This window comes from Prorops nasuta, unplaced genomic scaffold (assembly GCF_024137725.1).
Source record: "Prorops nasuta isolate Cenicafe-Biocafe unplaced genomic scaffold, Cenicafe_Pnas_1.2 PNAS00022, whole genome shotgun sequence".
Taxonomy (NCBI): domain Eukaryota; kingdom Metazoa; phylum Arthropoda; class Insecta; order Hymenoptera; family Bethylidae; genus Prorops; species Prorops nasuta.
In genome coordinates, this window is record NW_027116819.1 from 1,479,211 (window position 1) to 1,500,378 (window position 21,168).

The window sequence follows — 21,168 nt, forward strand, 5'->3', positions numbered from 1 at the left end:
GTATTTATTCTCGTGTTAGTGAAAATTATATAAGTACTACCGTTTCTTTTAATGAGGAATATACTTTGTATCTTTGCTCTGTATTGGTAAATGTTTATTTTGATCAATTTTTGCCAAGAATGATGTTATCTCATAACAATAATAATAAAATATAACTTATAACTATTTTTTATTATTTCATAAAATATCTTTATTACAACTTATTACATAAATTTGTCAATATTAATCACAGGAGGACCTAAGTTTGTTAAACTACAAACGATTATAAGTATATCTTCAACATAAGGCATCAATGTCCATGATATTGGTCCGCGCAGAAATTCATACTGTCTTAATCTTTGGATCACTCGCTCTACATGAACTCTTGCTCGCGCAATCTCAGCATTTTGGATACAGTCTTCTTGACTCATTTGTTTCTGTTTTTGTAAAAACGGTGGCCTGATAAGATCTAAATACAGCTAGAATATAAAAACAGTAGTAAATTTTAACAAATAATTAAACATCAGTAAATAATTAGAATTACTCACATTCATACATTCATTTTCTATTCTGTAACCTTTATCCACCATGATACCATCTTTACAATCCATTTTAAAAAGGATTGAACTATCATTTACGATATGCTTGTCCGTTGCTCTTCCACCATAAGGTACACTAATTTCAGTTATGAGTCCTGAAGGTGTTATACCAATGTTAAATTTAACAGTATAGGTCTTTTTATATTGAGAGTAAGTTAAAACCCTGCATTTTAGACATTTAGACTGTTCAATAGGGATCTCAGCACAGTCCATAATAATCCTTGTATGTTTAAAATTTTTAAATGACATTGGTAAATTATTTCTAATAAGTTCTTGGTCAGGAAACGGAATCATAACTTTTAGAACTTCAGCAAGTATAGGACACATGTTTCTAAAATAGTTTGCACATGTTTGACTATTTACATCAAACAGAATACTTAATCCTGCAAATGCCATATTTTGTTTAATTTTAACCATAGTCAAAATTACTCTATCTTTCACAAATAATATCATTTTGTTTGTCGTTGTTTCAGTTATTAAATCTTCAACACAAGAGACAATGGTATCTAGAAGTTCTATAGAGTGAATTCCAGTGAAAGTGAAGAGCTTCGTTTTATTATTAAGAAGATTACTTAAATTAGAACACTTTACTGGTTGAACAATTCTTTCTGTGAATTTTGGAAGAAAATTAACCTGTGTACATTTCTGTGTTGCAACATTGTCATATAAAAAGTCTGCAAGTTCAATATTGTCTTGAGGTCTACATTCTCTATGATCAGCTAGATTCACTTGAACCCCAGTGCTTAAAATTGATTTAAGCTTCACTAAAGTAATATTTGTGCTTTCTTTATTTATATTCATGTCAGAGACAGTTAATTTATCAACTCTAGCTTTTTCTGAATTTAAATTTGATATTTTCCTGCATTGAAAAAAATGAAATATATTTATAAAAAATTTTAATTGAAAGTAAAAAATTTATATAAATACATATATATACCTGCTTTCTCTATTCTCTGCCCTTCTACTACGTGCTAATTTCTCTTCTTTTTTAATAGGCTGCTCAGAAATTTCATGACTTCTAGCAGGAAGATTCAGACTAGGAATAGCGGTAGGATAAAGCATATGTTTTATAGTATCTTAAAAAAAATAAAATAAACTATCTAAGCATGTGAAATATGTATTTGGAATATTAGTAAAAAATATATATTTGTACTTACTAACAGTGGTTGGAAAATAGTCTGATGGAAGGAAATGATGGGAACAAACCCGCATTGTATTACTTGCCGGCTTGCCCATTTTTAAAGCTGTTTCCCACTGAGATCTTCTTCTTTTGTCTTTTGGAAATAAATGTAAACTTCCTGCGGTGTCAGCATAATTTGAGCATTGCGGGACACAGCAGTAGTTTGTATTTCGTTTCTTTTTGTCCATAGCTTTTATCACATTTATATGACTACATACTCATGTGCCTTATTTAGAAAGCTTTGCATTTTAATCACTAGAGGCGCCCGCTTGAATCTTTGGATTGCCAATATCCTGAACTTCCTCACTTTCATTTTGTTGCGCTAGAAGAGTGGTCGCAGTTTTTTTTTTTAATCGTTAAGTTTGAAGCAAAATTGCGTCAAAAAGATCGGCATTAGATTTAGAAGAGGAAACTAGGTTAATAGAAGATTATTTCTGTTAAGAAAATACACCAATACTTAGTTTAATCCACCTTTATATATTCCACTTTTAATACATATTATCTTTTATAACAAAATAATTATAAAATACTTGTGTTATTTCTAGTAGCATGCTTCCACTGCGCCACTGCTACGGGAAGAAGAAGAAAAACGGAAAAATTAGCAGCAGTACCACCAGTTACATAAATCCCTAGCTAGTACCACCAACCTATATATGGAAATTTACTATATTTTCACACACCTCCTTAAATTTACATAATTTTATGCAATATTTAACATCTTTCGGAAATTTTCAAACTTAGTTCTACCTAAAGGTTTTGTAAAGAGATCTGCTATATTATATTCCGAGTTAACCTTTACAATATCAATCTCTCCTCTTATATAACTTTCGTTTACAAAATGAAAATGCGTTTCAATGTACTTCGAATTTTTTGTAAAGTTGCCATATTTCCCTATATTAATCGCACCAGAATTGTCCTCAAATATTTTTATAGGTACATTTATCTTGATATTAAAATCTAACAAAATATCTCTTATTAATTTTATTTCGCTAACACATTCAGATAGTGCAACATATTCTGCTGATGTGGACGATTTTGTTACACTTTTTTGTTTTTTTGATTTCCAATATATTGTGTTTCCAAACAATCTTACTATATAACCAGTGGTAGATTTCCGATCATTTATATCGCCAGCCCAGTCGGCATCTACGTAGCAATCTAATATCTCTGAACTAATTCTTTTGCTAATTGTTAACTTCAGGTGCCTTGTTAAAAATAAATATTTTAGGACTCTTAACGCATACTTATAATGTGTATCATCATAACAGTTCTGAAATCTACTTAAGTAATTAATACAAAAACTGATATCAGGTCTTGTTCCTGAACTAATGTATAAGAGAGCTCCAATTAAATTTCTATATTTAATTTTATCATGTAATACTTTCGCTGGTTCTAGTTTTAAGTTCTGTTCCATTGGTGTAGCGTATAATTTTGAATTTATAATGTTATACTTTCTCGCTAAAGAATCAATATAATCACTTTGATCTATAGACATGTTTCCCGTACCATGCTTGTATTGGATATTTATTCCTAAGTATGTTTTGACTTCACCTAAATCTTTCATTTTAAATTTTTCTTTCAACAGATTTTTTATAGCTTTCAAATTTTCTTTATTATCGCAACATATGAGCAAATCATCCACGAACAATATTAAATAGACTTTAATCCCTTTTCTTTCTTTTAGTATATATAGACAACAATCATTCTTACTTCTTATAAATCCTAAATTCATTAAGTAGTTATCAAAGCATTCGTACCATGCTCTAGGGCTTTCCCTAAGTCCATACAAAGCTTTATTTAATTTTAATACTTTGTTAGTACAATTACTATAACCTTCAGGTTGTTTTACATATACCCTTGATTTTATGTAGCCATTTAAGAAGGCTGTTACTACGTCCATTTGCTCTATATATAGATCCTTTTGGCAACACAATGTTAATAAAATTTTTAAAGTTTGTAGTCTTGCAACAGGAGAGTAAACGTCATCTATAACATCATTTTGTTGATAACCTCTTACTACTAACCTAGCTTTATATATATTATCATTTTTCTTAGTGAATACCCATTTTAAATCTAATATCTTTTCTTCGATTGGTCTTTCTACATATGTCCACGTATTATTTTTATTTAAACAATCTATTTCTCTATCCATTGCGTTTACCCACTGTTTTGATTCTTCACTATTAATGGCATCCCTAAAGCACGTTGGATTTTGTGCACTTACATAATTCACATATACTAAATTATTATAGACAAAATTATCATCATTGAATCTAATTGGCTTCTTTGACTGCCTGGAGGATTTTCGCTTTGGTACAGTTGTAGTTTGTTCATCAACGGATTCGTTTAAACTTTCATACTCGTCTTCGCTTTGATTTGCATCTTCATTTTCTGATTCACTTAACCTAACCCTCATGTTACTCCTTAGTTTATCATCTAGCTTTGTATCAATAAAATTGACGCCATCTTCAATTATATCTACGTTCCTGGCTATTACAATTTTTTTATCAATTAAAACTCTATATCCGACATTCTCATACCCTATTAAAATTCCTAAGTCTGCCTTTTTATCCCATTTAGACTTTCGTTTTTCTTCAGGCACTTTTACAAAAACCCTACTTCCATAAATATGCAAATTTTTCATACTTGGTTTTGTACCGAACATAATTTCAAAAGGGGTTTTTTCTTTTTCTACAGAATTTGATATAATACGATTTTTTAAATATGCTGCCGTTTTAACTATTTCCGGCCAGAAACTAACATGTATTTTGGCTTCAGCAAGTAAACATCTTGACATGTCCATAATATCTCTATTATATTTTTCAGCAGTACCATTCAATTCATGTACATAAGGCGGACATGGTTCTAAAGCTATACCTTTATTTCTAATAAAATTATAAATATTCTTATTCATATATTCAGTGCCATTGTCACATCTAATTCTTTTAATTTTCTTCCCAATCTTATTTTCAATCAAATTTACGTAATTTACGAAGCATTCATATACTTCATTTTTTGACTTTATAACATGAACCTGAGAAACTTTGCTATAGTCATCAATGAACGTTAAAAAGTATTTTTCCCCATTTACTCCTGTTGTACTATGTGGACCATTTAGATCAGTGTGTATTAATTCAAGAGTTTCTTTTGCTCTTTGTCTATTATTTTCGAAAGGTACTTTATACATTTTATTTTCTATGCAAATGCCACACTTGTAATAATCACTTTCTAATTTAACTGGTAAACCTTCAAGCATGCCCTTCTCACACATTTTACTTAAATAATTAAAATTTACATGACCTAATGTTCTATGTAATTTTTCTTTGAGAGTCATACTACTTTTAATAGATACATTTGTTTCACTATTCAATAATAAGCTTTTTATACGGTATATATTGTTTTCTTTGTAAGCTATTGCTATTATTTCTCCAGTTTTATCATATATTTTTGACTTATCTCCTATAGATACTATTTTATTGTATTTAGTTAATTTACCATAACTTATCAAGTTTTTATCCATCTCTTATACATAATACACATTTGACATTTTATTCGTTTTCATTTGACCATAAACTTGAAAACTATGAATAATACTACCTATCTTAGTTGCTTTTAAATAACGACCATCGCCAACTTTTACATTTACAGACTCTTTGAGATCAATACATTCATTAAAATATTTATCATTATTGACAATATGGTCCGAACAGCCACTGTCCAATAGCCATTCAATTGATCCTTCGCAGTTATTTACCTCTACGCATGGTTTATTTATTATAGATTTACTTATTAATTCCGCTCTAAATCCACTCATACCATTATCATTGGACTGTTGTTGATAGCTTTGATGACCTTCATATTGCTCATTCCTGTTCCACTGTTGTTGATCCGATCTTCTACCATAAACTTGACTTCTTTCATTATTTCGATTATTATTCCATTGTTTTATTCCTCTTCTTTGTTGATTATGTTGCTGATATTGATGACCACCTCCTCGCTGTTGTAACCCATAGTTCCATGATTTTTCTGTTCTTCCTTCTTGTGTAGTGTTTCGTGATCTGCACTGGGCCTTAAAATGACCATACTTCCCACACTTAAAGCATTTTATATTTTGCTTCTTCTCTACCTTAAATACATTAGAATTGCTTTTACATTCTTCTTCTTTGTTTTTTAATTCATGCATTATAATTTTATTCTTCACATATTCTACGGTCTGCTCAGATTCTTTTAAAATATCTACTAAGTCTCCAATATAACTAAGAGAACTTGGTAGCATTTGGATCATGTAGCTTAGCTTTTCTTTTTCGTTTATATTTGCTCCAGCACTTTTTAATTCATTTATTAATTTTTCAAATTCGGTAAAAAAGGTACTTGATTCATTAAAATCTTTCAGCTTTAATTTCTCCAGCTTATTTCGTAGACATATTTGCAGTGCTGTTGATTCCTTCAAGTACATTGCATCAAATTTTTGTATAATTCCACGAGCAGTTTCCTCATTCTTCACAAATTGTAGTTGATCGTTTGAAATGCCATTATATATATAATTCATGGCTTTCAAATCCTTTTCCAACCATACATTTTCAGACACTTGTGCATCTCTTTCTCTTTTAATAACCTCATCACACTTTTTTAGCCTTAGAATTATCAAAATTCTTCTTTTCCAGCAGTCATAGTCCTTGCCGTTAAATATTGGAATCCGCAGATCATCCTCCATTTTGAATAACGTTAATTTTCCAAACAAGCTTTCTTAATTTTTTTCAGATACGAAACCACTTTCTGCTACCATGTTAAGAAAATACACCAATACTTAGTTTAATCCACCTTTATATATTCCACTTTTAATACATATTATCTTTTATAACAAAATAATTATAAAATACTTGTGTTATTTCTAGTAGCATGCTTCCACTGCGCCACTGCTACGGGAAGAAGAAGAAAAACGGAAAAATTAGCAGCAGTACCACCAGTTACATAAATCCCTAGCTAGTACCACCAACCTATATATGGAAATTTACTATATTTTCACAATTTCGAGCTAAAAAAGAAATTAAGAAAACTAAATCAAAAATCAAAGAAAGAAACTTCCATAACTCCCTCAAACTCGAAGAGTTTCCGAGTGGAGATGAACGCTCATGAGGAAGAGGTTCAGGAACCTGTTCCTGACGAGTTATTAATAGGTGAGAAAGAATTGCTGGTGTGCAGGGACGAGTGCCCTGACAAATCCAGACGTTTTTTTTCGCTGTCGTGCTAGGACGGGTACCTAGACAAGTACAGTCGTATATTTCTGTTATGTTAAAACATATTGTATTTACATTAATACGGTTGTTTTAATTTGACCAATTGTAGATGCAGAGCAAGAAGTCTTGATACTGGACCCTGAGGGTATCCTAGAAAATCAAGAAAATGAAAACACTGCATTACATACAGAGAATTTTATGCCTATAACAGAAACTGAAGTAGTGGAATTCGATTGCTTGGACGAAGACATTTTAAATTTATTAGGAAAAGATTCTACGAAATCAGGGAAGGTAGAAGCGAAGTTTCATCCTTCTTTGGAGAAACGTTGGTGGTTCTGGCTGGAGTCAGGTCTTCCTAAAGAGGAAAAACTAGAACTCCTAAAGAAGTATGAAAGGCCGATTTTATTTGAAGCTCCTAAGCTTAATAAGGAGATAACATCTCTGATAGGCGAAACAGGCATTAAAAGAGATAACTATTTCTGTGATCAGCAGAATTCGTTGGGTTCAGCCTTAGTGTCGTTGGGCACAACAATAACTTCACTCCTTAATAGTGAGGACCAATTAAATAAGATAGAGTTACTTGAGAGACTAGGAGACACAGGTAAACTCATGTCTAACCTCCAATTTGAATTGACGAAGGTCAGGAAATCCTTTATTACACCAGGTTTAAGCAAAAGCATGAGATCCTTATTTTCAGATAGAAAATCGGGTACCTGGTTATTTGGTCCGAATCTAAGAGAAGACATTAAGGATGCCAAGTCAATGGAGAAGCTAGCTCAAGAAATGAAAGGGTCAATCTATAAGAAACCCTTGCAAGCATCGGGAAATTTAAACTTCAAAGGCCCGTTTGCGAGAAGATTCAATTACAGTCAAACGGGCTGGAGGAACAAGAATTACACCCAACGACATTATTATGCAAAAACGGGAAAATTCCAATCGAAGTCTCCCAACGTGAATCATCAAGTGAAAAAGGACCAATTCAAGAAAACTTAAAAGAAGTGAGTACAAGAGCGGGTCGTTTGAAAAGGTTCTATGAATCATGGAAAACAATTACATTGGATAAATTTGTATTAGACTGTATTAGAGGTTACAAAATTTTATTCAATTGTAAACCAAGTGGTTTTGAAAATAGAATGGAACCAAAGAGATCAGATCAAGATTCTAGGGAAATTGGTTTAGCTATAGAAGCTCTTATAAAAAAAGGTGCAGTAGTACAGTGTAAATTTCAAGCAGGCCAATTCTTATCGTCCTATTTTGTAATACCAAAGGCAAATGGAGGTAGGAGATTTATACTCAACCTCAAAAAACTGAATTCTTTTATAAGTACAAGTCATTTTAAAATGGAAGATATTCGTACCGCAATTAGATTAATTAGAAAAAATTTTTATATGGGACTTTTAGATTTGGAAGATGCTTACTTTCTGGTCCCTGTCCATAAAAACTGTAGAAAATACTTAAGGTTTAAATTTAAAAATATTACTTATGAATTTACTTGCTTGCCTTTTGGTTTATGTACGGCACCATTTGTATTCACAAAGTTAATGAAACCGGTGGTTGCTAGGCTTAGGGCTCAAGGTTTACTATCGGTGGTTTACTTGGATGATTTATTATGTATAGGACAAGATGAAATCTCATGTAAGGAGAATATACATAAAACGGTTATATTGTTGGAATCATTAGGATTTATAATTAACTTTCAAAAGAGTAAACTTTTTCCCTCAAGAGAATGTCAGTTTTTAGGATTTATTATGAATTCAATTGAAATGACGTTGCAATTGCCTGAAAAGAAAAAGGATGTCATTAAGAACACAGTTAGGAGTTTAAGCAGGAAAGAGGTATGTTCAATTAGAGATCTATCACATGTAATAGGCTTGTTGGTAGCGGCTAGTCAAGCAATAAGATATGCTTGGACTTACATTAGAGGTTTAGAAAATTTGAAATACGTGGAATTAGCAAGGAATGGAAGAAATTATGATGCAACAATGACCTTATCAACACAATCGAGAAGAGATTTATTATGGTTTGAAATGAATATTGATTCTGTAAAAAACACAATTGTTAGAGATTGTATTGATTGTGAAATTTATACGGATGCTTCTACTTCAGGTTGGGGAGCGTTATATGGTGATAAACGAATTCATGGCTTTTGGTCAGTAGAAGATTTGAAAAACCATATCAATTTCTTAGAGCTATTGGCAGTTTATAAAGCGCTCAAAACTTTTTCGCCATTATTAAAAAAGAAAAATATTCTACTAAGGGTGGACAATACCACCGCAATAGCGTATATAAACAAAGCAGGAGGTGTAAAGTTTGAACATTTGAATAAACTGGCTAGGGAAATCTGGCAATGGGCAGAAGAAAACGATGCATGGCTTTTAGCATCTTATATTCCTTCCAAGGAAAATAAATCAGCGGATGAATTGTCTAGAATTTCCAATATGGATGTAGAATGGGAACTTGCATCATATTATTTTGATCTAATAATACAGAGGTTCGGTGAACCTGAAATAGATCTATTTGCGTCCCAACTTAATAAAAAATGTGTAAAATATTTTACGTGGCAACAAGAACCAGGGGCATTTACGATAGATGCGTTCACTATGTCCTGGAAGGATATGTATTTATATGCATTTCCCCCGTTTTCCATGGTTCTAAGAACTCTAATGAAAATTATAGAAGAGAAAGCGGAGGGCATTGTAGTGTTACCAAATTGGCAGGGTCAACCCTGGTATCCGCTATTTTTATCCATAAGTATAGAATATATGATATTGGGACCTGATTATGAGATGCTACTATCTCCTTGCAGATCTGTCACTCATCCGTTAGCCCAGAACCTATCACTAATTGTAGCCAGGGTATCAGGCTAGCTTTTCTAAAGGAGAATATTGAGGAAAGCACGGTTAATATTTTGTTAGCCTCGCTAGCAGATGGAACGAAGAAACGTTATGAAGCTAATTTTATTAAATGGAAACATTTTTGCGATAAAACCAATACAAATCCATTTCAACCATCATCGGAAATAGTCTTAAAGTTTTTTACGGAAAAGTTTAAAAATGGGGCATCTTATGGAATGCTAAACATGTATCGGGCGATGATCTCTTTTATATCGAGAGGTGCCTTAACCAATAACAATATAATTTCAAGATTTATGAAGGGTGTATGTAGGTTGAGGCCTCAAAAACCTAAATACGAATATGTTTGGGATGTGTCTCTAGTGTTAGAAGTTTTAGAGAAATGGTTCCCATTAAAAGATTTAATGTTACAGAAGTTATCAGAAAAGACACTCATGTTACTAGCACTGGCTACTGGACATCGAGTTCAGACTTTAGGCGCAATTAAAGTTAGGGATATAAAAATCGGTATCAAGGAGGTAACCATACATGTAACAGGGTTTTTAAAAACCTCGGGTCCTGGCAGGAGTCAACCCTTAATAGTCTTACCATTTTTGACGGATAAGCCAGAGTTATATGTGGCTGGTACGTTAGTACATTATTTAAGTTTAACTAATAGTTTAAGAGAAGGCATAGATAGTCTGTTTATTACGCATAAGAAGCCATTTAGAGGAGCATCGACTCAAACACTTAGCAGATGGCTCAAGGCAACATTAACAGCTTGCGGGGTAGATACGTCAGTTTTTAAGGCGCATTCAGTTAGACATGCGTCAACGTCGAAGGCTTTTTCTAAAGGAGTAGATATAGAGTTAATTAGAAAATCGGCAGGATGGACAAAAAGATACCAAGCTTTTCAAAAATTTTACAATAGACCTATTCAAACAGTTGACAATAGTTTTGTTGCTTCAATACTAACATAAATGTTAAATTCAAAAATTATATTATATTTTTTGTTTTGTTTGTGTATTCAAGTAGTATGAAGCTTTATTAATAAAGGAAGATTGAAGTCAAAATTTTGCTAAGCTCTTAAAATCTACATTGTAATCTCGAAGTACGAGGCTTGAAATGTAATTGGGTGATCGAACGAGCTTCGCGAAGCGAAGCTCGTTCGATCATAATTATATGAAAGCCTCGTACGAGAAGATTACAACCCACCCTCGGATAAACCCAAATCCCTAGAAAAATAAAAATAGCAAAATTTTTTGTAACTCTGAAAGAAAGTGAGGAAGTTCAGGATATAGGTAGGTATACGGGTAGTGCATACACTACATAAACATCTAGAAGGGCTTCATCTTTGATGTTTTTTGGATCTGAAAATTGCGACATCTAGCGGGAACAAGATGATACTACATTGTAATCTTCTCGTACGAGGCTTTCATATAATTATGATCGAACGAGCTTCGCTTCGCTTCGCGAAGCTCGTTCGATCACCCAACTCTTGGCGTGGCGTCACGTAGAGCTACTGAAGCATCCGTGAAAGCACCCCACTTCGGCCACTTCTGCCTCCTCGAACGTTGCACGCATACCATTACTGCAGTACGTGCATGTTTCGGTCTCCTTCGTATAGCTCCGGTATATTTCGAGTACGAGAAAGAGAGGTATACTTTTCTCGGACCTCTCTTTCTCGCGCTCCACCTTCGTTCGTTTAGCCAACGAGTCTAAACGAGAGAAGCCGAGCTAGCCGAAGAAAATTATGAAATGTCTTTTTCGCGGCCAGCTATGATAAAAGCTGACCACACGCTAAATGAGAATATAAAGATAAAATATTTATAAACAAACAGCCATTAACTTATTAGATTTTATAATAAATAAGGAAATGCGATGATATTACGTAACATTGGTCAATTTTCTTAAGACTCATATGTAACGTATTATTGTTAAAAATATTTTATTTTCTTAATTTATTATTTAATCTAGTAGGTTAATGGTAATAAAAAAAAAAATTCATGACGAAAAAAAAAAATTAAAAAAGTTTGCATGAATCTGCGGGAATCGAACCCGAGTCCGCGTAAGTAGCAAGCAAGCGCCTTATCATCTGCGCTACGGGACGCACTTGTCAACCAAGAAGCTTAGTGGCCTGTTAGATCGATGGAAGCTTTCTCTATGAAATTCAATTTACAGAATAAAATATCAATTATAATCGTACATATATTTATTTCGCATGTCTTTTCCTAATGAAATAAAATTTTTTTTTGCATATTTCTAATCATTAATGACTTTAACAGCTGTAGCTTCAAAAAGTGACTCCAACATTACGAAGAATATTTTTGATGGCTGTGGAATTAAAAATAAGTAACCCAAGATTTGTATTAGGGATTTAATTTATTATTTCTATTGCAATCAATTTATTTTGAAATAGCTCATATATAGAAGAACGATTTATCGTTCTTCACAAGTAAACGCGCATGAGAGACTGACAGAGATGAGACGATGTAGCCAAACAAAGTATTTATATAACATATATACTGTATTAAAAGGCTATCAGAATATAAAACTTACATATTGAGTAAGTACAACAGAGATAGCCTGTGTTATGCAGCGAACAGGTAAACTAAAGCGTGCGCTAGAGAGAGAGCCCGCTATTTAAAGTGCGAGAAGAAGACAGACTGATAAACACACAACACTCGGTTAAATGCCGCAAAAACCAAAGGCTATTGAACCCACAGTAATTGCTTCGAAATCAAACAGCTGATCTGTCAAATAGATCGAAAAATGATTCCTTCTTCTCTAATATTCACATACGGAAGGAGAAAATTATTTTGACTTTTAACATAGCACAATTGAAAGTGACAATATTTCTTAAAGATATAAATGCATATATTAATGCTCTGTGGATATAATAAGTATTTATTTTAGCAGACACATAAACATCCACTGTTATTATCGGACAATCATTTTCTGATTACATCTGTATTGATATTTATTAACTCCTTTGTGTTTCAAAGTTAAAGGAGTAAATGCTTTAGTATCCGAAAGATACTTATATATGTATCCAATGATTTAATAACCAACTGCTTTACATTTATTTTAATATTTATTGGGATGGGATTTTTTTTTCTTTTTTTAAAGAGGTTAAAATGCCTTTATGCACACCATCAAGCAGACTTATCATTATAAAAATTGTCTCCTTGTTGGTAGTGTGGGACTCATGACCCCCAGGAATTACCATTGCTCCGATTATTTCAAAGTTGGTTCAAGCTCCCTGGTTCTTTAAGGTCTAAACACTACCCACTAAACAATCCTCCTTTCATTACTCCTTACAATTGTAATGATTTTATTCGTATTGCTTTGCAAAGTAGTCGCTCAATGCAGACTGAAATTATTTATTATTGCTTTGCAAAGTAGTCGCTCAATGCAGACTGAAATAATTTGTTGAAGCTTTGCAAAGTAGTCGCTAAATGCAGACTGAAATTATTTATTATTGCTTTGCAAAGTAGTCGCTCAATGCAGACTGAAATAATTTGTTGAAGCTTTGCAAAGTAGTCGCTAAATGCAGACTGAAATAATTTGTTGAAGCTTTGCAAAGTAGTCGCTAAGTGCAGACTTTCCTTTCACATTTTATTCTACTTCGGTATCATCATCACTATCTTCATATGCATGCAGATTTAAGTTACTTTTAGCTGTAACAAGTTTTGAAGAATATAATGAATTTTTCATTAATTCTAAGTGCTGTTTGGTTACAGTCATTGATAGTGATGTTTCTTCTTTGGATCGAAGTGCGTATTTTACTACGCAAATTGCATTCAATGTTTCATGTGAAAGTTTATTTCTTTTTCTTGTTTTACTATCAGGTATGATAGAAAAACATCTTTCTGCTTCCGCGTTTGAATGAGGAAGAGATCTTACTAAATTTAGTAATGCTCGTAATTGTGGATATCTCAGCTCTTTATTGCTATTTTTTGCTGAACATATTGCTTGCCACATATTATCGAATGATAATTTCGACCAGTATGTCTTTACATCATATGTTTCATTAGAATACAGAGATGTCCATTCAATTTTGATTGAATGTTCATCAAAATATCCTAAACGACGGCAAATTTCCAGTAATTTTATACTACTGGTTTCTCGATCCTCATCAAACAATGCTTTTTCCATTTGAAATATATTTAGATTTTCCAAAAATTTATCAAATATTGGAAAACGATTACGAACCTCTTGACTGGCTTTTATCAAGAAAGATAAACAGTTTTGACGAATTAATTGAATTTGTTCTTCGTTCAATTTTTCTTCAATCAATCCATCTTCTAAATATTCAGCACAATCAGGGCCGATATCTATTGACTGAAGGGGAAGCTGGTTATCAGTTCTTCCAAAATCAATATTCCGTAAATAAGGAATTAAGATTTCATCTTTTAATAAAGCAGGCTTGATAAATTTTTGTAACAAAAACATTAAGAATTTCATGCACAATTTATGCAGTACATGAATTCTAGTTTCGCTTGCTTGAAAAAATGCATTAAAAGAATTAAATTTTTTCAATACATTTTCCAGAAAATATAAGTAAGCCTTTGTTTCTGGATTATTCATTGATAAAAGCATTTCTTCTGCTTGACTTTTATTTTCTGACATTTGTTCTAATAAAAAAGTATGAATAATGTTCCATTGTTCTAAAATCCGTTCTATGCATGTATGACGAGAGAGCCAACGCGTTTCTGCATATTTTAATAAATTTTTAGTCTCTTTCTCAAAAGACTGCTGAAAATCTTTAAAAATAGCTGTCCTTTTAGGACTTCCATTTATAAAAGTGACTATCTTTTTTATAAAGTTTCCGCATTCTACTGGCAACGTTTTACATGCATTAGAAGCTACTAGTGCAGAGGAGTGACTAATGCATGGCATTGTTACAAATCGTGGACAATTCTTTAAAAGTCTAGTTTGGAAAGAATCGTTCTTTACAACCATTACCGATGCATTATCACAGCTTAATCCAATTATCTGTGATATTGGTATTTCTTTTTTTATAAGTTCACTACTAAATGCTTTAAACAGTTTATCTGCTGAACAGTCGCTTGCATCTAAGTTTATTAATTGAAGTAAATTTACTTCCACGCGTAATGATTTACTGTCCACGTATCGCGTAAGTAGTGTCATTTTTTTCTCATTACTAATGTCTGAAGTTTCATCCTCAAATACGGAAAACTTATGATTTTGTAACTTATTAGTTATCCGTGCAGTTTCATAAGGACATAAGACATTAGTAATAATATTTCTTAGTTTTGTTTTCCCCAAAGACATTGATTGCAGAACATCCGGTTCCTTACCAATTTCTTTGAAGATTGTCAACAACTCTGCACTGTACGTAAATGGAATATTATGTTCCACGAAGAAAGTTGCTAGCTTGATTTCAGCGACTTTAACTTTATCATTGAAATCAAGGTGACCTTCTTTAGAAGTACCAGGATATGTCATTTCCTCGTCTTCTACAATATCTAATTCTTTTATTTTTACTTTATGAATCTCGGAATTAGCATGCTGAATGACTTTTGCTTTACCGGATTCATAATATTTTTTGCAAGCAACGCAAAAAAATTTATAATTGTCGTTGGGGACGCTCCGTAGCCAAATCTTCCAAGAAGGGTTTTCATCAAACCATTGAGGTTGAAAACGCTTCCGTCTGGAGATTAATGATTTCCCCTTTTCTTCCATTTTCTATTTATATTATTATTAATATATTGTACTCACAATATTAATGTATTCCTCTACAGGTAATCCTTTATCGTTTCTTTAATAAAAATCACTAGTCACCAAAGGTAAAACACTTGAATGAACCTAGTAATTATTATAAATATCTTTTCAAAAATTAATAATTTTTGAAAGGCACAACACGCTCACTTAATTACTCAATATTTGTGTAATCTTTATTCGCGTTATTATTTTAAGTCGTTCAATGTAGACGATTGAAACCGACTGAACGATGAATATATACATTAGCTGGAGAATCATGTTATTGTTTGTATTTTCTAATAAGAGATACATAATACATATAACTGGATCATCCTCCTTAAGCCTTAAGCGTTAGCCTTTACCGGTATCAATTTGGTGCGAAAGTAAACAAATATTGACAGCCCGTGTGAGGTCTGGTTGAAGTAGACGTCTCATTTCCAATGGATCAGCTGGCCCGTCAGTTTGAAGCGTAAGTACTCTAACTTCATTTTGTCCTAAATATTCAGATTTAATGACAAATTTTAATACTTAAAAACAATTTATAATAATATATTCGTTTGAGTGTTACAATTAAAAATTTTATCTTTAAAATATCCATTTTCTAGAATTTGAGAGATAATCGCAATTCTTATCAAAACAGTGTATATTATTCTTGGTTTAAAATTTCGTTTGTTTTGTTTTCCAGAATGCCATACATAGAGGAAGCCTCAGAAAGTAAGCATATTTATCTCATAATCTAAATAATTTTAAATTATAAAATTATATTAATTTTTTATTATAATTTTTATCATCAAAAGACGACAACCCCAGCATTGGCGACCGGCTCCAAAAGTTGGAGCGAATGGTGCGCGCATTGCTGGTGCGCCAGCAGCAGCAACAGCCACAGCAACAGCCACAGCCACAGCAGCAACAGCAACAACAACGGCAGCAACAGCCGCAGCTGGAGTGGCCGGGAGAAGGGCCCTCCCACCCACAAAACAATGTGGGTGAGGGTGTGGGGCAGGCGGTGGCCACAGACGAGCGAACCCGTAAGCATACATATTTATTAAATTATTAAAATTATCATACCCGCAGTCCACTGGTTGAAATAGGTATAGGTTCATATTCATTCCTTAATGTATAAAAAATTGCAATAAAAAACTGCAGTTGTTGGAAGATTAAAAATTCTTAAAAATACTGTTGGCCATTTGTTAAAATCATTTAAATTTTCTTGAACTCTGTATACGTTTATAAATAATTGTACTTAAATAAAAAAGTAAAAATTCTCTTATTAAATTAACTATTAATTTATTGCATGTATTATATTGCAGGAACTTTGCGAGGGGGTAAGGCCCGGCGCCATTGGGCGCAAATGCGCGGTGGAGGAGTTGGGAGAGGAAGAGGAGGAGGAGGATTTAGAGGAAGGGGAGGATTCAACGGAGGTGGTGGAAGAGGAGGATGGAGAGGAAGTGGAAGAGGTGGAGGAAGAGGGAGGTGCGGGGAAATAAAAAATTTTTAATTCAATTTTTAAATAAAATTTATATTAAAATGTAATCAGGTCTACTTATTCATCTTATCCTATCCCATTTTCGTAATAATTCTTCGAATTTGTGAAGGGTTATGAAAGGAGGATTGTTTAGTGGGTAGTGTTTAGACCTTAAAGAACCAGGGAGCTTGAACCAACTTTGAAATAATCGGAGCAATGGTAATTCCTGGGGGTCATGAGTCCCACACTACCAACAAGGAGACAATTTTTATAATGATAAGTCTGCTTGATGGTGTGCATAAAGGCATTTTAACCTCTTTAAAAAAAGAAAAAAAAATCCCATCCCAATAAATATTAAAATAAATGTAAAGCAGTTGGTTATTAAATCATTGGATACATATATAAGTATCTTTCGGATACTAAAGCATTTACTCCTTTAACTTTGAAACACAAAGGAGTTAATAAATATCAATACAGATGTAATCAGAAAATGATTGTCCGATAATAACAGTGGATGTTTATGTGTCTGCTAAAATAAATACTTATTATATCCACAGAGCATTAATATATGCATTTATATCTTTAAGAAATATTGTCACTTTCAATTGTGCTATGTTAAAAGTCAAAATAATTTTCTCCTTCCGTATGTGAATATTAGAGAAGAAGGAATCATTTTTCGATCTATTTGACAGATCAGCTGTTTGATTTCGAAGCAATTACTGTGGGTTCAATAGCCTTTGGTTTTTGCGGCATTTAACCGAGTGTTGTGTGTTTATCAGTCTGTCTTCTTCTCGCACTTTAAATAGCGGGCTCTCTCTCTAGCGCACGCTTTAGTTTACCTGTTCGCTGCATAACACAGGCTATCTCTGTTGTACTTACTCAATATGTAAGTTTTATATTCTGATAGCCTTTTAATACAGTATATATGTTATATAAATACTTTGTTTGGCTACATCGTCTCATCTCTGTCAGTCTCTCATGCGCGTTTACTTGTGAAGAACGATAAATCGTTCTTCTATATATGAGCTATTTCAAAATAAATTGATTGCAATAGAAATAATAAATTAAATCCCTAATACAAATCTTGGGTTACTTATTTTTAATTCCACAGCCATCAAAAATATTCTTCGTAATGTTGGAGTCACTTTTTGAAGCTACAGCTGTTAAAGTCATTAATGATTAGAAATATGCAAAAAAAAATTTTATTTCATTAGGAAAAGACATGCGAAATAAATATATGTACGATTATAATTGATATTTTATTCTGTAAATTGAATTTCATAGAGAAAGCTTCCATCGATCTAACAGGCCACTAAGCTTCTTGGTTGACAAGTGCGTCCCGTAGCGCAGATGATAAGGCGCTTGCTTGCTACTTACGCGGACTCGGGTTCGATTCCCGCAGATTCATGCAAACTTTTTTAATTTTTTTTTTTCGTCATGAATTTTTTTTTTTTATTACCATTAACCTACTAGATTAAATAATAAATTAAGAAAATAAAATATTTTTAACAATAATACGTTACATATGAGTCTTAAGAAAATTGACCAATGTTACGTAATATCATCGCATTTCCTTATTTATTATAAAATCTAATAAGTTAATGGCTGTTTGTTTATAAATATTTTATCTTTATATTCTCATTTAGCGTGTGGTCAGCTTTTATCATAGCTGGCCGCGAAAAAGACATTTCATAATTTTCTTCGGCTAGCTCGGCTTCTCTCGTTTAGACTCGTTGGCTAAACGAACGAAGGTGGAGCGCGAGAAAGAGAGGTCCGAGAAAAGTATACCTCTCTTTCTCGTACTCGAAATATACCGGAGCTATACGAAGGAGACCGAAACATGCACGTACTGCAGTAATGGTATGCGTGCAACGTTCGAGGAGGCAGAAGTGGGGTGCTTTCACGGATGCTTCAGTAGCTCTACGTGTTAGTGAGCCTATGGAGGCAGAGTGGGGAAGCATTTTAGACCCAGTCTGGCTTCACTGCTACTGACCACTGTTGACTCACAACCGTCCTGAATCGTGGGCAAATGGGAATACTTGTTCCCGAACCCAGATAGACACCAAAAAAAAAAACCGTCCTGAATCCCTGGAAGAAATTGGAACTTATAAAACTGGTATGTTTTTTAAATTATTTCATTTTAAAAAATTAAATTTTATTAAACTTTTTGACGGTTTTGGCCCCATATTAATATAAATAATGTAATCTTTTTTTTTTTTTAGTTAAAATGGAAGCAGATATGGTAATTCAACTACTATCAATCCTTTTAGAAAATGAAGTAGAAACGTTTAATAATGACTCAATGCAAGAAACGACAAACAGACAATTGAAAGAAATTAATTTAGCTGGAAAAATATCTGCTTATTCAAAGGTAGGCATCATAAGTAACGAGGATTACGAGAAGTTTATACACAATTTGCGTATAACTGCTAGTGAATTCCGCTTAGCTATAGATTCAGCAGATAAGAATATTATCGAAACAGACTTGCGAAGGTTAGGCAATAACAATTTTGTTTTTATAAATGTTTTTGAAATCCTGGTGAAGGTTGCTAGTGCCAGACAGTGGAATTAGCCTAAAAAATGTGCCTGTCCTTTATAATATAAAATGTGGAAAAAAATTATTGTCAGTCCCTTTTTTGAATGTATAATACATTAATACTAATATGAAATTTTTTTTTCAGTGTAGAAAGAATAATGCAAATGAATAGTCTACCAGGTAAGATATATTTTTTTAATTTTGTCTTCGACACATAATGTGGTTATTTATTTACTTTTTTTGTTTTTGTAGCAGAAGGACCAGGAAATGATCAAGGTCAATAGAGTCAGTATCTTTTTCTAATCGTGACTACTCGTTCTTTTCTTTTGTAAAAATTATTTAAGATTAAGGATTGGGATTTCTCCTATTGGTACTCCAAAAATTACGCGAGCGCCTCTAACGGCTAAAATATGAAGCTCTTTAAGTAAGACAACTCCTGGATTCTGTTTACATTTCAGCATCATTTGAAGATTTAAATTATTAACGTATAATTATTCAATATACAACATCTACTTATGCTTTCAATAATTGACGTAATGAATATGTCAAAAGGATATATTAGACCTATGCGTGAAGGAGAAGAGCTGTATAAAAGTGGAATGATCATATCTGTAGGGAAAAAAGAAAAGAATGGAGCTTTGGTTCAAATCCAGGCTTTGGTTCTCCGTACTTCGGGCCTACAAAGTAAAGATCCTGCAACTGTAAAAATATGGATTGATACCTATGAAGAATATGGAGCAAGGATACTGCAAAATGAGGAAAACTTCAGAAATTACTGTAATTGCCCTGCTGGTAACTCCCAGAAATGCAAGCATATAATGGCTGTAATGCTCTATTTAACTAAGTATGTCCAATTCTTCCCTTCAACAATAATAAGTAATTTACTTTTTATTAATTTTATTCTCTTATATATAGCTGTTATGAAAGTGAGCTTGATGATTTGAGCTGCACAGATATTGAGCAACAATGGGGATTTTTAAAAACTTCTACTTTAAAAGACTACAAAGCAAAGCAACTATCTGAGTTATGTCATGTCAAAAAGCAGAATGATATTTATATTAATAATATACCAAAAGTAACCACAGAAATGCGAGAAAAGTGGAGACAAAAATTAATGAACTGTAAGCACAGTGTATAATGTTTCTGTTTACCGAGGAAAAACGTGGCCTCTGGAATTGCTTCAATTATTTACCATAATTGCTGCAACGATAGTAATATAATATAAAAGTGTGTTTTGTTATTTTCTATTGTATAGGCTGTCCACTTGGAGAGTATTCTATATTTATGAGCTGTATACGTATGGGACAAAACTTAGAAGCCTGTGTAGATGAAACAAATCTTCAAGAATTACAGCATCAACAGTTAATTAGAAGACTTTTAACTTATCGCAGTTGGCGTATCCTTGGTGAAATTAGAAACATGACATTTGAAAAATTGCAAACATTACAGCCTGAACTAATTGAATTTTACCACAAGCATGTTGTCGTTACATTGGATCAAAGTGTAAATATATCTACCGTAAAGCAGGGAACTCTAGAATGGCACCGTGCCAGAAATATTAGACAAACGTCTACGAAAGCCAGATCTCAGTTCACGTATTATTTTAATAAAAAA

At 32.7% G+C, this 21,168-nt stretch overlaps 3 protein-coding genes across 3 annotated transcripts; 1 reads left to right on the plus strand and 2 right to left on the minus strand.

Annotated features, from left to right (window-relative positions):
* Positions 1-203: 203 nt before the first annotated feature.
* LOC136781451 (uncharacterized) lies at positions 204-1,946 on the minus strand. The gene is made up of 4 exons (XM_066740358.1): positions 1,736-1,946; positions 1,516-1,654; positions 528-1,437; positions 204-458 (listed from the first exon to the last, which is right to left on the minus strand). The coding sequence occupies exons 1-4, from the start codon at positions 1,944-1,946 to the stop codon at positions 204-206; spliced, it is 1,515 nt and encodes a 504-aa protein (XP_066596455.1).
* A 4,934-nt stretch (positions 1,947-6,880) lies between these two features.
* Positions 6,881-10,806, plus strand: LOC136781452 (uncharacterized). Its single transcript, XM_066740360.1, has 4 exons — positions 6,881-6,935; positions 7,105-7,786; positions 7,837-9,691; positions 9,802-10,806. The coding sequence occupies exons 1-4, from the start codon at positions 6,881-6,883 to the stop codon at positions 10,804-10,806; spliced, it is 3,597 nt and encodes a 1,198-aa protein (XP_066596457.1).
* A 2,638-nt stretch (positions 10,807-13,444) lies between these two features.
* LOC136781453 (zinc finger MYM-type protein 6-like) lies at positions 13,445-15,535 on the minus strand. The gene has a single exon (XM_066740361.1). It carries the CDS (start codon positions 15,533-15,535, stop codon positions 13,445-13,447), a length of 2,091 nt encoding a protein of 696 aa, XP_066596458.1.
* Between the last annotated feature and the right edge of the window lie 5,633 nt (positions 15,536-21,168).